Here is a 16,685-nt window from a genome sequence, read left to right as displayed (position 1 = left end):
ATTATTGACACTCATGATCACTTGCGAACCACAAACTCGCCTGTTTTTGATAATTTGCAAAGCATAGGTAAGAAACGTGTTTCTACAAAATACAAGTAAATATGATAAGAACATTCTGTTTTGCATTATCGGGGATTTATCTGAGAGAATACAGTAATGACAGTATTGCGGTTAAAATAGCGGTGTATATGTAACAGTGCATCTAATTATCCAACACACGCACACACCCAATGCAAGCCACAACACTCACACACACACACATACATACATACATACAGATATATATATATACACACATATATAGAGAGATAGAGTAGATATAATATATATATAAACATAGTAAAGATATATATATAGTATCGATATAGATATATAATATATAAACAATAACACACACACACACACACACACACATAATAATATAATAAAAATAAGATTAAATATAGATATATATATTATACAAATTATACATATATCTAATATATATATATAACACAACCACACACACCACACACACACATATATATATTAATATTATATATATATATATAATTAAATAATATTATATATAAATACATACATAATAAATATATAAATTCTTAATATATAATATATAATATATATATATATAATAACACACACACACACACACACACACACACACACACACACAGACACACACACACACATATATATATATATATATAAAAATATATATATATATATAATATATATATATATATCAGATTTGCATATTTCATCCCCATAAGTGTAATGGCCAAATCAAATTGAGGTCATCCCCCTGATTAGAAAAGGACCAATGCTGATGTGATTCTCTTAACAATAACTTCCTCAGTGAGAGGCTATAATCTTCTTGATAGGCGAAACATAGAAATAAGGACAGATTGAATGACACATCAAGGTTTATGTAGGTATTGGCCAGGACTGCATATTGAAAGATTTTCTCTGTCCCTCTCTATTAGAATGATGGTGACAGCTGCGGCCTGCGAAGTTTGTTGTTTCCTTGGACTTGCTTGAGACTCTCTGACTTTGGGTTGTAGTTGCACGTCAACTTATACTCTTACTCTACATTTCTGTACTTTTTTATATCTCCGCTCTAAGTAATGACCGTTCCCTTGCATTTTTTTTTGCACATGCGTGGGCGTGTATGTGTGAAAGAGTGAGATTGCTTGATGTTACAAAGACTTTGAAATGAGTGAATTAATGTTACTAAAACAATTATGAACACTGTATACTACATCGTTCTAAAATCAAGTAAAGTTCTACTATCAGAATACATTTTTGTTTACAGTAGGAAAAAATAAATAAAAAAAATAATTAAAAAAAATAATTAAAAAAAATAATTTCGCGTAATTACGGTTGTGTCAAAAGTTTCAGTAGAGTTCACTAGGGGACGTTAATGACTGACAATGATATGAAGTCTTATAGGAATGAGGTAAATTACCGTTGATCCCATGAAGTTCCTGCCAAAAACGGATATAGCAATGTTGTTGAGAGCTCCCAGACCTCCTCTTATTTTCGAAAAATATTATCATTGAGAAATATATGCCATTCAAATGGTACAGCGCATGTCATAAGCACACTGCATGACAAAAATATTGCAGTATACTTCCAGTCTTTCCGTAATGAAATTCTTTGCAGTCTTTGTGCCTCTGAATTTTGAGTATGGTCAAATCTCATGGGTGGATGAGTATGATAGAGGATTTGATTTAAAAGAAAGCACAGGATATTAATGGCAATCTGCTTGTGCTTCTTGCAGCAATGGCCCTTCTGGAGCGATCTCGGCGTGTGAGTCGATCTGAATATACAAGGGATTACTACAGAGTTGGGTCCGGAGTCGTCTCTCCAGTGACAGCAGCCCAAGAACAGCCATATGCCCCGGCCGTGCAGCCTAGAACACCGGCACAGGTGAGGATTGTAAATATCACTCGTTGCTTGTAAACAGGGCAATGGTCTTGATGTCCCTGTTTAAAACATAAGGGCTCTCTAAAAGAGCCCTGTCGTGAACTGTAAGCATTCGGCGGCAACTGGTAAATGTGTGTTCTAGATTCCACCTTTACACTAGAAGTGGCTTCTTGGGACATTATAAGAGCAACTTCAAATATCCTCCCGTTCGACGGGAAATAATACAAATTCAAAACAATATTTTCATCGTGATGTTTTATCACTGAAATATTTTACATTAAACTTTCAGACAGAAGGTACGAATGTTTTCAATATTGCCCGAGACTGGATATGTTGATCACATATTTTCTTCAATAGCATGTGAGGTATAAGTGGATTGATTTTAGAATCATCAGACGTTTGTGCTTTTGTTAATAATTATGCCACTTATACCATCGTAAATATTTAGCTCCCCACCTTCGGCTCCCCCTCCTCTCTCTGTATAGTTATAGTTAAAGTTATAGTTTCACAAGAATTATAATTTTAGTGTCACTTGATAAGTCGGATTTTTTTTCGTTTTCACATTTCAGCTAAACTTCCAATCTATCATCATTAACTATATCCGACGTTGGCGTAATTATTAATTCCCTCTTCACTTTTGAGTAAAGAATCTTATTCAGATTGACTGACTCCTTTGCAGGTTGGAGGCGACGCCTGGATTCCCTCGCCTCCAGTCAATCCAGCGGTTTGGCGGGCATCCCACAGTGCAAAACTTCATGATGCTCATGCCAATGCATCAAAGGCTCAGAGGACACGCGAGGAGAACAAGTTAGTTTTCCCATTTACCACTTCATTGAAAATAAGGCTCTCTCTCTCTCTCTCTCTCTCTCTCTCTCTCTCTCTCTCTCCTCTCCTCTCTCTCTAATTATGCTAGCACACATGTGTATGCACCGTGCACCCAGTTTAGGGGTACGTGTCTAGTTCCTATGTCATGAAAAAGATCGTCGGAAGGTTATCACAGTTATTTCTAATTTCTTTGAAACTTTTGTGACATTTTGTCTTGGTCCAGATATTGCAAATTTTGAACAATCTCCGTCTGATACATTTTTGTTTTATTTGCCTAATAAAAAGGAAACGACATGACAATATAGGGTTTTCATAACGTATAAAGGCAGCAATTATAATTATCAAACGAGTGCGGAGAGAGAGAGAGAGAGAGAGAGAGAGAGAGAGAGAGAGAGAGAGAGAGAATATGTGTCCTTTAGTTTCGTTTTGGGTGAAAATGGAGACGAGATAAAAGGGTGCCCCATGCAGAGCCAAGACCTTAAGGCTGCCAGTCTTACCGGGGAGTCGCCACTCACCTTGAGTGTGTGAAATGCTTAAACAGCGGGAGTGCTTTCTGACCGTCAGTTACCTCGCCAGACAAATGAAAGTAATTAATAAAAAGCAATATGTATCATTATATCTGTTTGCTGCCTATGGAACTCCACGCTGAGGCTTACCGTCGTGCAGTCTGAGACCAGCCTTTCCCATGGTTGGCTCAAATAATGACAGAATGCAGAGCGTTACTTTGTGCTGTACGTGTTAAGGAAGACTTGGTACATAGGCAAATACCTACATCTGAATTGCTTTTAATTTACTTCATCCAACGACCCAAAAAGGCATTTCCACAAATTGCAAATCCTTACAGATCTTCCTAATGTTGACCAGCACCATAGTAAGAACTATATCGGAGAAATCAAGTGCATATATATATATATATATATATATATATATATATATATATATATATATATATATATATATGTGTGTGTGTGTGTGTGTGTGTGTGTGTGTGTGTGTGTGTGTGTGTGTGTGTGTGTATGTATTTGTAATATTCTTGTAATAAAAGTGAAAATGTCAATCATAGATCAACCACATCGAATAATTTGCTGATCATGATTTGAAACGCAGTCTGCTTAAAATTGGAACACGTACATCTTTTGATGTGCGCACATGCCGCCAGGAAAGTCGATATTTAGTTATTCCCAAAGCGCGAATGACCTAGACAGTAAGTAATCTATAAAAATGGGATGGTTTTTCACAGAAGGAGTATTATCTACAGAAATTTCAGAGGCAGCGATATTTTTTAAACATAGTGTTAAAAAAAAAAATCAAATACCATATTCTAAATATTACTAAAATATAATAAAAGTCTTTTGTCGAATCTTTACTATCACTCTCTTAGTAAGGGAATTTTAGCATCAGAGCTGGCCGAACCGGGAAAAATTTCTAACCGAATAATTCCTTCTCTAATGCGTTCTGTTATGTCCATAGTCTTACGAAAAAAAAAAAAATCCCTAACGTCCGGGGCCCCTAGCAAAATTTTTTAAGGGCAGAAACTCACTCGAAATCGCGATTTTTTTAACATTTTCGCGTTATACTCCTACACTATATGCATTTTATCGAGGGCATTATTATATACGAAAATGAGCTAAATAGAATTACCTTTCTAATGGTATATAATGATGTATACTTTGCTTTGTTAGTATAGTATAGGATTCAACAAAGGTTGATGTTAAAACCCCTAAAATGCATTTTTTAAAAAAATTTTGTCTTTTAACTTTTCGAATAGGCATTTTCTGAAAACATTTTCGTTGCACTATTAAAATCTAAAATTTTTCTATGTAATGTTGTATGATAATATATGTCTTACTCAATTTGTGAAGGTGGTATGGTTCGAAAAGGGTTCACAATTAAACTCCATATAGGAAGGGAATCTTAGAGTCGAACCTGGAAAAAATTTGAAACCAAATAATTCCTTTACGAATGTGTTACCATAAAAAAAAAAGTCCGGGGCCCCTAGCAAAATTTTTAGGGCGGGCAAAAACCCCCCCGAAATCGCTATCTATTTTTACATTTTCACTTTATACTTCTAAAGAATGCATTTTATCAAAAACATTACTATATACGAAATTAAAGTAGATTAAATTACCTTGCTAGTGATAAATAATGATGTATACTTTGTGGTATTAGTATAGCACCTGATTCGACAAAGGTTGATGTTAAAAGCCTGAAAATGCATTTTTTTTCCGAATTTTGTTTTTCAACTTTTTTAAAGGACATTTTCTAAAAACAGCTTCGCTGCACTTTTAATATATAACATTGTCTCTATAAATTGTCTGTATAATGGTGTATAACAATGTATATTTTACTCAATTTGTGAAGGTGTTACCGCCCAGTTTTGAAAATGTTCCCAATAAAGTTCGATAAGTGCGCTACTTTCACGTTCGATATATGAGATAAACCATAAAGTTTTCCGCACTTGAAATAACAGTTGATATGAATAAGATAATAGTCATTTTGACCATAGCGAATTCTTAGATTAGAAATCGTCTCATTTGCTATGGACCGAACTGACCGGGCCGTAACATATTTTTCAAAAGCTTAATTAAAAATTAAAAATGCATTTTGACGTAAAGCATTTTTCTTCGTAGATGAATAAATTGCATACGCAATGGTGTTTACCAATGTATATTGTACCCGATTAGTAAGCTATGTATTATATGCCTGGTGAAATTCGGAAGAAGGTTACATATGAAACTCTGAAACTCTAAGCAAAATCGTGCGTTTTTAGAGTTTCATATGTAACCTTCTTCCGAATTTCACCAGATATATTATATACATACCCTACTAATCGGGTACAATATACATTGGTTTACGCCATTGCGTATACAATTTATTCATCTACGAAGAAAAATGATTTTCGTCAAAATGCATTTTTAATTTTTAAGCGTTTGAAAAAAATGTCGGGTCATAGCAAATGAGACGATTTATTTCTAATCTAAGAATTCGCTATGGTCAAAGTGACTATCATCTTATTCCTATCAATTGTTATTTCAAGTGCGGAAAACTTTATGATTTATCTCATATATAGAAATGAAAGTGTAGTTCCTAGTTGGAAGATGAGTGGTCTTCGCGCTCGGCTACCAATCCGGTGGTCCAAATTTCGATCCTCAGCTTGACCAACACAGAATCAGAGGAATTTATTTCTGGTGATAGAAATTCATTTCATGATATAATGTGGTTCGGATCCCACAATAAGCTGTAGGTCCCGTTGCTAAGTGACCAATTGGTTCCTAGCCACGTAAAAATATCTAATCCTTCGGGCCAACCCTAGGAGAGCTGTTAATCGGCTCAGTGCTCTGGTTAAACTAAGATATACTTAACTTAGAACGTGAAAGTGGCGCATTTATGGAACTTCACTGGGTAAAATACACATTGTTATACACCATTGTACAGACGATTTATAGAGAAAATGTTATAATTGATAGGGCAGCTAAGCTGTTTTTAGAAAATGTCCTTTAAAAAACTGAAAGACAAAATTCGGAAAAAAATGCATTTTCAGGCTTTTAACATCAACCTTTGTCGAATCATAGGTGCTATACTAATACCACAAGCATACATCATTATTATCATTAGAAAGTTGATTTAATATACTTTAATTTCGTATATGATAATGTTTTTCATAAAATGCATTCTTTAGGAGTATAACGCGAAAATGTAAAAAATCGCGATTTTGGGGTTTTTGCCTCCCTAAAAATTTTGCTTGGGGCCTCGGACTTTTTATTTTTTTTTATTTATTTTATTTTTTTTGGTAAAAGTAGGGACGTATCAGAACACATTGGTGAAGGAATTATTTGGCTACAAATTGTTTCCAGGTTCGACTATTAGATATACATACGTGTATATTATTATACATCATTATATAGAAAATCGGTTATATTTTAGAAGTGTAACGAAAATGATTGAAGAAAATGCCCATTCAGAAAGTTAAATGACAAAATTCGGAAATAATGCATTTTCGGGGTTTTAACATCAACCCTTGTTGAATCATAGGTACGTACTATACTATTCTGACATAGCAAAGTATACACCATTATATATCATTAGAAAGATAGTTTAATCTACTTTAATTTTTTGTGTAATAATGTCCTCGATAAAATGCATAGTGTAGGATTATATCGCGAAAATGTTGAAAAATCGCGATTTTTTTTTGGCACACTCATTAAAATTTTGCTTAGAGCCTCGGACGTTAGGTTTTATTTTTGTTGTTGTTATTACTAGGGATCTATCAGAATACATTGGTGAAGGAAATGTTTAGTCAAAAAAAATTTTCCTGGTTCGACCCTTAGATTCCCATCCTACTTTTGTCCTACAATTTTACATATTGTCAAAAGAAACAGAGGAAAAAAAGAACTGAAAATGTTATGGCTGCACACCCCACCCGCCCACTGTTACATTCATAACACTTCACCTCCCCCTCCCCCACTAAGGCGTTACATAAGTTTTGAACGCCCCTAATATATATCAGGTTCAATGACTAAATAAAACAAAGTTACAAATTATTGAAGAAAAGCTTAATGTAAATAAATTGACGTAATATAACATCGATGAACAGAATACAAAATAATAAATGTAATAACATAATTAAAAACATAAATGGTTGTTGATCCATATTTGTATATACCGAAAAAAGGGAAATTTTTTTCTGTGGCGTTGATTATCATTTTAATTACTCTTACGAATAAAAAAGATGAACCCATTTGAGCGAGTACTTGTAAACAGCTTCTAGTATCATATATCATTCCATGAAAATAAATAATATAATAACTATTTGCCACTCTGACAGAATTTTTTGGGGCTACCCCAAAGACTAAAATAAAAATAATCCAGAAAATCAAGTGAGTTTCATTACTATTCACTCCTATTTTATGTAACATTATAAATCTCTCCATTATAAATCTCTCCATTTTTTTTTCTTGCAGACGAATTTGTGAAGAAACAGACAAACTAACAAGTCAACACCGAGCTGAGGTCGAGAGGCGGCTGGAAGACCGAGTGTGTGACGTCAGTTTTTGGAGGGAAGAACTTGCTACACGACACACAACCATCGACAAAGACATCGCCGTCTTGAAGACCATGAAGGAGAGGCTGGAGAAGGCAAATCATCTCTATGTCCATCCTTTAGAAGTGGCTCATCAGTGTCTTAATATTAGGTCTTGTTGGATTGAAACTTGTTGCCCTTCAAATGCATACATGCTTAATTAACACAGACACACAGTCACATCTCTCTCTCTCTCTCTCTCGCTCTCTCTCTCTCTCTCTCTCTCTCTCTCTATATATATATATATATATATATTTATATATATATATTTATATATATTATATATATATATATATATATATATAAATATATATATATATTACAAAATTTCCCTAATTTCAGGGCGGGTTACAGGAAAAAAAATTGTAACCACTGTTTTCTCCATCAACTGCTGAATTATAGATGAACCCCTGTGCATAAAATTTCTGCAACAGTAGTCGCTTCATACACCCACGCAAAAAGACTCATTAGAATAATTTCGAACCCCCTTACACACACTGCACCAATCACCTTTGTCTTGCACGCACTCTCTTACTTCCTGAATCTTAAGGTCCTTCCTTTCTTATGTTTCTTTCGAGCAATTTGTCCTTCAGTTTCAAGGTCTTTCTCTCCTCTCACCTAGCACTTGAGAGTCACGCACGCATTGCGATAACCCATCGTTCTTCATTCTCTGCACATGCCCAAACCACTGCCTCAGATTCAAATTCTTCTTTTTATCTGTTCTGATATTTTTACCATTTCCTTTCACGATCTCCAAATTTCTCAACCTTACAGCTGTTAAATAATGCATATTACACTTATGATTAACCTCGACAGCTTCAACATACGCTTTTTATTCACCACCGGCATCCACACTTCATTTCTGAGTAATTATCGGCCCCTTACAGACTTCAACAAAAGGTTTAAGTAACATTATTTACTTAACGTGTATCTTTTATTCGCATTTGCCTAACAAAATGTCTAAAAATCTTTAAATTTCAAACTGCTTAGAAGTTCATAGACAAAATAAAATCATCAATGATTGAAATAAAAAGACAATAAACCGTTGTCCTTTAGTTAGGTTAACACAATTCAGTTTACTGCTGTAGTTTCTTCATAAAAATGTTGATTAAGATTGTTTACAAAATTCTGCAGTCTTTGGCGAAATATTATTCACAAAATACAGCTGAATTATATACGAATGTTATTTTTTTTCAAGCAGACGTGAACGAACAGGCGTTGAAGAGGTTGAAGACGAGGCATCCACAGCCCTTCGTCAGGAGATCACGGAAATAACAAGGTGCAGAGATGCATTAGACAGAGCCCTAAAGGATACTATTAATCAGGTAACAGATATCCTGTTGAATTCAGAGTGCGGATAGGCAAGAAGGACAAAAGACAAATTAGTAATTGTAGCATTTTAGATAATAGGCAAAAGCCTTATAAAACTTCTAACCTTAAAACGACTGAAAGAGGAAAGCACCAAAGTTTGGGCAGACCAGCTTTCACTTCAGGATAAGATGGTTTTGTGGCAGCCTGTTGCAGGAAGTCGATGAAAGCATCTAATTAAGTCTTTAGGGTTAAAGTTGCTAGATTTCCACCCTTTTCTTGATGTTCGCACCCATTTCAGTGAGCAATAGTCTAGGCGTAAACTAAATTCCAGCTGTCATAAGCCTGAACACTGTACCACCTTGCCAGGGCGCTTTCTGACCCATTCCCAGCACACAGCAATATTAGTGATGTGATTCAGGTGTACTAAAAGTTAGTGGGAGGTTGAAATCTGTACCAAGCAGCGGAAAGTCGATGTTGATCCCAAAATACCACAACCCATATATGAATATACATATATAGTGGCAAAGGAAAGCAAGTTATGAGAGAGAGAGAGGATGAGAGAGAGATGGAAGAGAGAGAGGATGAGAGAGATAGAGAGAGAGATGAGGATGAGAGAGAGAGAGAGAGAGAGAGAGAGTATCCTAACAATCAAACTAGAGCTCTGATATCCATGTCTACAATACAGATAAGACGAGACCTTTCCTGCCGGTACCACCTGGAGAAGAATTTGCAAGACAAGGACCACGCTCTTCGAGTGGAGGAAGCTACGACTCATCTCACGCCCACCCACGAACACACTGCTATCATACCACAACAGACGGTCGATCCGAGGTATGGCATCTTAACTCTAACGTAGATGAATTTTTAATGCTAAGAGCTCATGACGAAATGGGAGATTTAGAGACTATTTTGCTTTTGTTGGAAGTTTTTTTTTCTTTTTTTTTCCCCGAGAAACCCGAATGCGATATCATCAATACTTCAGAATTGTTGGAACAAAGTTAGACTGACATCAATGAATCATATTTTCAACAAACATAAACTAGAAAAGAGATCTTTCCTAGAAAGTGACCCCTCGGGTCTTAATCCGGTATGTATACATCTTTGCGGTGTGTTTAGTACCAAGGTCTAAAGACCTTGTTTAGTACAAGCCCGCTGGAGATTACCGTAATGACAAACAAAAGATTGTAGATATCATAAAGACAATGAGCCCCAAGAAATATTAATCCTAGACAACGACATCAGAAAACCCCTTGGGGCCACTTTCTAGGAATGATTCTGAAAAGGTTCTCAGTAAGAACAAGATTAATATTGTCCTTAATTTCAAAACTGTAATCATTGTTTCAGTCCCATTTCCGTCGAATGGTGGAGAGAAACTGGTGTAAGGTTATTAGCAAGAGCTGACAAGGAGCATGAACTGTCTGAACAAGTAAGTCATAATTCTCCTACGCGCGTATGTAAAGTGTATGGTAATTTGATATTAGAAATCTAATACATCATCTGAGTGATATATTTGACCAGCGTATATTCAAAAGCAGTCTTAGTCTAGAATTACAAATAAATTTCTGAGGCCCCCATTCAGCTGCGGAAGTTAATTTTCTTTGAAAGACAGAAGTTTATTATTGAAAACGGCCAAAAGAGTTTTAGGGGATACTCTACAATTATGAATCTCGGCTTCCTTTCCTAACTTGCGTCGTGACGACTAGGGTTATCGACGCTAACGCTGTTGTCGTTTTAAGGAGAGCTGTTCTTAATATAAGTCATGATTATGGAAAACTTAAACATAACAAAAAGTCCTCTTCATTACTTGCATGTGTGTGTGTGTGTGTGTGTGTGTGTGTGTGTGTGTGTGTGTGTGTGTGTGTGTGTGTGAGAGAGAGAGAGAGAAACCCTTAGTTCTAACCATCTCGAGGGATTCTTCTGAAGGACATACTAATAGATGGTTCGATTGGTCTTTCACCCCTATACGCAGCTCTGCCTGCCAGTCGATTTGTAAGCTAGGACTGCTTCGGACTTCACTGATTTGATTTTGCAATTGTATACTGCATGATGTCAACGATTGCACATTATAATCAGTTTATTACAAGATTATAAAATAAACAGACAGCACCATAATCACAGATAAATACTGGTAAAGGAGACAAAGAGACAAAAAGAGAGAGAAAGAGAGAGGCCTTGCTGGAGTCATACAAAAAATCTACAACTGTCAGTAATAATTCAACTGAATTTCGCCGTTCCTGAGAATTGATGAAGATAGATAACTGCTTTGGAAAACATATATAAAACATGAGAATGAAAAGACTGAAAATAATTTAAGGATTATTCTTTATTATGAGTTCAACTTCCTACTATGACATTTACACGTGTCATTGTAATACCAGATTCCAATAAGATAGAGTAAGCCAATAGCCGAGGCAAAAAGAAAGAAAGAAAAAATATACGAGAGGGCTATTGGTAACACTGCTCATCTGAGTCACCTTGCTGCATTTGCAAGCATAGGATTAAGATTTTTTCCATTTATATATTCCTATGCAAAGCTTTGGACCCCTACTGGGATCTTTTCTAGATAGTGACACCAATGGTTTTCTGGGGTCGTTATGTAGGGCAAATATCTCTTGGGGGTCATTATCTTTATGATATTTAAAGTCTTTTGTTTATGTGTTTACGGTATCCCCAACAGGCTGGCACTAAACAAGCTGCAAAGGTGGATACATACCTGGTTATAACCCTTGGGGGCCATTCTCTACGAAAAATCGCTCTAATGTAGCCCCAACCCGTTATTCTACAGAAGACTTTAAAAGATTTACCCTACATATTTCTAAGTCCACCTTTGAACGTCCCCAGCATACTGAATGTACTCAATAATAGGAGGTTTTCTTTTAAGTTTTTCCATCTGTAGGCAAATTGCTCTAGGCAGGAATACTTAAATGACAATATCTTTACTTTGCTCTGTCTTGATGATGTTCTCTTAGAAGGGCGCATCGCACCATGTCACAATCAACTTGAATCCCCTTTACCTTAATTGAAAGTGATCCATGAGTTCTGAAGATAAAGCATAAAATGTGCAAAGTTTACGCAATACATACAGACATACATACAAATGTAGGACAAACTGTGATCATAAAATCTCAGTTGTTTTCCTGACTAATTAGCTAAAGCTATAAAGTGAAGCAAGAAGAGAATTCCAAAGCTACGAAGAAAGAGTCAAAAGAAGTGTGTGATTTTATTATGACTAATTACATTGCAGTAGGTTCGCGGAAGAGATGGTTCAAGAGTGTCACAAGACCTGCCAGAGAAGAGAAGGGACTCTTGCCTTCTGCCAAGAAAAGCAACAACTGCTGAAATAGTTCTTGTAGGAAACAGTCACAGAACTCATTCAAGAGAAGAGACAAGGGTGGGGTAACTGTCTTAATTGCTTTGATATGAGTTATTATTATTTCTTTGGACAGTTACATTCTTACCACTGATAGATATTTTCAAATCTAATTATACCCCAAAGGAGGGAATTTGTTCACATTGACTATTTCCATTCCACTTATCAAGATGATATAAGATTTTAGATTCTAATTCGTTCATTTTTTCTGAATTGCTCCAGAATTTCTTCTATAACATTTTAACATTTTAAGATCCTAATTGCTGTTAAGGTATAAAGTTTTTAACGTGGTATTGTTTCTGTTAACTTATACATACACACATATATATGGAGATTAGCATGTCCACCGAAATATTTGCACTTCATAGACTATTCTTAAGCAAAACCATTTGGCTAATAAAAGTTCATTTTTCAGGTATAAAGTGAAACAATTCTTTTATTATTTACCAATTGCAGATTACAGCAATTGCCGAAGACATCCTCACGGCTACTGCAAGGCACATTCGAGAGCGGGTTGACCACACTAACCATTGCATGCAAGAAAGGATCAACGATACGAGACACGCCAAAAAAATGCTCGAAGAGCAACATGCTAAGGTGAGGTTAGGTTATGAAAAGGAAAGACTATAAATTCAATGGGTTCAGCTGAGAGAGAGAGAGAGAGAGAGAGAGAGAGAGAGAGAGAGAGAGAGAGAGAGAGACTGACAGCAACGTGTCCCGGTAAAGAGGCTTATGAAAATTATGAGTGGCTAAATAAAAAAACAGAGAGAGAGAGAGAGAGAGAGAGAGAGAGAGAGAGAGAGAGAGAGAGAGAGAGAGAGAGAGAGAATATTTATATGACCCCATACGTTAAAATGTACATATAAATTGAAAACTTTATATGTACATTTGTGATATCAGAGGAATTTGCTTAGAAAAGTTTTTTACGACCTAGATTTAAGCAGATACACATCATCCACCTGCTGCTAATGACATCAGGTATACTTCTGTAGCTATTATTCGGATCTATCCAGACACGATCAAAGGCACCTCCTTTAATGCCAGGCCAGCTGACTCGGTCGACGGCAAATGCTTCATTTTAGCCTGGTTTTTAACTGACATAATCTGGCCTTCGTTTCTTAAAAATGGTACGCAGTCATTTCTAATAATCAAGGGCTCTCTTGAATGACCAATTATCACGTCGAAATATACTTTGTACACTCTTCTTGTTATTCATTGAAGAACCTCAAGTTTACCTGATGGCTTTCTCTCGGAAATCAAACCAATTAGCAGTCTGGATTAAAGCATAAGAAGGACCTCGAACATTTGTGTATTTTTCTTAAATGAAACAACAGTTATTGCTCTGCTAACCAGACACATATTCAACAATTGTGTGTAGTATATAATTACAACTATACAGCTAATCTGACTCTTAAAGATATCAACGCCCTTTCAGCATATGATTATTGTTTCGCAATAAAAACTATCCTGGTCGACAAGCAGGTGCTAGGTGGTCTTGTCAGTGTGGTCTAGATGCAGGCAAGTCGTGCAAAAGAGTCTCTTATCTCAAGAATAGAATATTTGACTCGATCGCATTTCTCTGGCGGGCCAGTCTTCATGCTGACCTCCTTGGAACCAGACAGGTAGCATCAGCGTTCCGGAATAGATGACTTGACGTATTTAGTTGACTTTCTCACATGAAAAGTAGTGGATGGATATCTAAATACATCTGAAATATGCTCTTTGCCTAAGCTGTTTACCGATAGTTTAAGTCTCCATTGGATAGCAGGGTTTTCATATAATTTGAAATGACATGAAAGGTAAAATAGAAAAAAATGAGCCACCGGAGTAATCGCTTCATCGTTCCCTGCTGAAAGAGACAGGAAAAATGAACCGCCTCAAACGACACTCAGAGAAATTTTATCTTTGTAATAACAGTAATGAGATTCTGCCCAGTAATGTCTTAATGCAATGCTTTGTCAGGTGGTTGATGAGGAGAATCTTCTGGTCCAGAGCCTGGAAATGGTGGAGGCAGAACTCGAGGCTAAGAGGGGGCCCCTGGCACTTGCCCAGTCCCGCCTACAGACACGCACGGCTCGGCCCAACATGGAAAGGACCAGGTAAGAAATGTTTCTGGTTAGGAAGAGGCCGGAGCGCTTCCTCAAGGTGAGGATCTCCGACCGTTCTCCCTCTATATTCATATCATTATTATTTTCCCCTTTGCGTGCAGTGTTACTTACAGCGCTTTCACGGTGTGTTTTTTCTCGTCTTCCTTGTTGAAATCATGACTTTTAAAATGACTTTGCTTTGTGGACATCTATGTGATTTCTTCGCTCGCTGAATACAGTATATGCATGTTAGATTGATTCAGTCGTTTCAAGTACAAAGTAGAAAACCAGATGACAAGTCTCATCATCAAATGACTTCATCAGTTTGTGAAATGATTTACAAATTAAATGCATTCCCTGTGCTCACGTTTGTGATGTTTAGCACAGCATCACACGTTTTAACAGTCAAATTACGTTTAAAGATACAAAAATCCCCTCAACTTGTCTAGAACGATAACGATTTCATTTGAATAACAAGTCATTAACATTTAAGTTACTTTTAAGTAAGACTGAAAAGATAACAATTGACAGAGCTGAACCTGTCATAATAATATTTCGCTGACATCAATGATCTGGAGATTTAAGATAAAGAGATAAGCAAACCTTGGAGTTATGCATCACACGTTAGTGCATCGTACATGATAACATTATGAGCGATAGAAGGCTGCCGATTAAGCCATATTTCAAATACAACTATAATAATCATTATTCTGCAAGTCTTATAAAGTAACCGGAATCCCACATTGACAGATTAAAGGTGGCAGTTGATTTTTGCTGCTAAAATCTATGACTGGGAAATTTGATGCATAAGAAAGAAATCTTGAATTTTGCTTTCTAGATATTTCGTGAGATCATTAACTCAAGAGTTAGTTGTTCCAACATTTTACTTCACTTTCCTGTAAGATGGAAGTTTGCATCTCTTGTGTTCCCTTTCACACAAGAGTGCTGCTGCTGTTGCTGATTAAACTTCAAGTTTTTTTCTCAAGGGAAATATAACAATATTAGAGTCTCGTACTGTATGCGCAAAAAGCTCCGTAAATAAATAGATTAAACAATTAATACTAATTCAAAAACGAAAATAAACAGATAAACTACAATGTATGTCTATGGATGACATAACGAGATAAACTAACAGCCAAGTAACACACTCCACATATAAGTAACAAAACAGAGGAAGACGTAAAAACTGCATCAATAACTGCAGGCGGGGGAAGTGTGACTCCAAAGGGAAAGCACCTTATCGAAATGTCATTGCTCATTCAACGTCATGTCGACATCCATGTGGTACAAGAGGAGGGTGACTGAGGGACAATGATGGCGATGGCGATAATAATGTGTCGGATCTCCCTTTTGTCTTCGGCATAATTGAGAGTGACGGTATCGTCGCCGTAGACAGCATTGTGTTTCATCAGCTGCCACTGGTTAAACCCGGAGCTTATGAATTGTAGTGTCTAGGGAGGCAGTCCGACCAAGGGACAGTTTGCAGAATTGACGATTCTTCAAAACCAAATTGCACTGAGAGTATATCTTGTTAATTTTCCCTTATTTCTGTTTTTATCTACCACCAGGGATGAGGTGGAAGCTTCCTTACTCCGCGAGGTGGAGGAACTGGAACTGAGCATATCTCGTTTGAGTCAAGCAGCCGACCTCTCTCGGGATCAGCTCCAGAGGCTGAGGTCAACCAGGGTCACCTTGGAACACGACATTAATTTGAAGGCTAGAACCATCCTCCTGGATGAGGTCAGAGTCATGGGAATCCGGAACACCGTCAAGATTGACGCGTATTAATGTATACGACCTGGAATGGAAAAGATGGGTGTTTTTAGTGGTGGCAACTCTCAGTAGTGAATCTTTTCATAATTTTATAAGACTAAAAGTTTTACATTTGTGATATACAGGATTTACTTTGCTAACGAATATTAAAGATGACTTACCATTTTCCCATTTTGGGAAAGCGGAATGACTTGAACCGTCTTGGTATTTTTGTTTACTGATGTACATCAAGCACTCCCTGCCTGCACCTATACATGTTTAGAATTTGACTTTCTTCTTCTTTCTGTGCATCTTCTCCCACTTCTATGTTGGA

General features: G+C 36.4%; 1 protein-coding gene across 1 annotated transcript; it reads left to right on the top strand.

The window, feature by feature from the left end:
* The first annotated feature begins 1,782 nt into the window (after window positions 1–1,782).
* On the top strand, window positions 1,783–16,539 carry LOC135223213 (tektin-1-like). The gene is made up of 9 exons (XM_064261713.1): window positions 1,783–1,929; window positions 2,606–2,733; window positions 7,713–7,943; window positions 9,033–9,156; window positions 9,828–9,973; window positions 10,487–10,568; window positions 12,969–13,109; window positions 14,475–14,611; window positions 16,168–16,539. The coding sequence occupies exons 1-9, from the start codon at window positions 1,783–1,785 to the stop codon at window positions 16,385–16,387; spliced, it is 1,356 nt and encodes a 451-aa protein (XP_064117783.1). The 3' UTR covers window positions 16,388–16,539.
* Window positions 16,540–16,685: the final 146 nt, after the last annotated feature.

This window comes from Macrobrachium nipponense, chromosome 8, assembly GCF_015104395.2.
Source record: "Macrobrachium nipponense isolate FS-2020 chromosome 8, ASM1510439v2, whole genome shotgun sequence".
Lineage (NCBI taxonomy): Eukaryota > Metazoa > Arthropoda > Malacostraca > Decapoda > Palaemonidae > Macrobrachium > Macrobrachium nipponense.
This window is presented reverse-complemented; position numbering and strand designations above follow the sequence as displayed.

Bases quoted from the DNA above. Each gene is read 5' to 3' on its own strand.
- LOC135223213 (XM_064261713.1), top strand. From the start codon at position 1,783: ATGGCCCTTCTGGAGCGATCTCGGCGTGTGAGTCGATCTGAATATACA. The intron at 9,974-10,486 runs GTATGGCATCTT...TCATTGTTTCAG, and splicing joins CAACAGACGGTCGATCCGAG to TCCCATTTCCGTCGAATGGT. The intron at 13,110-14,474 runs GTGAGGTTAGGT...ATGCTTTGTCAG, and splicing joins TCGAAGAGCAACATGCTAAG to GTGGTTGATGAGGAGAATCT.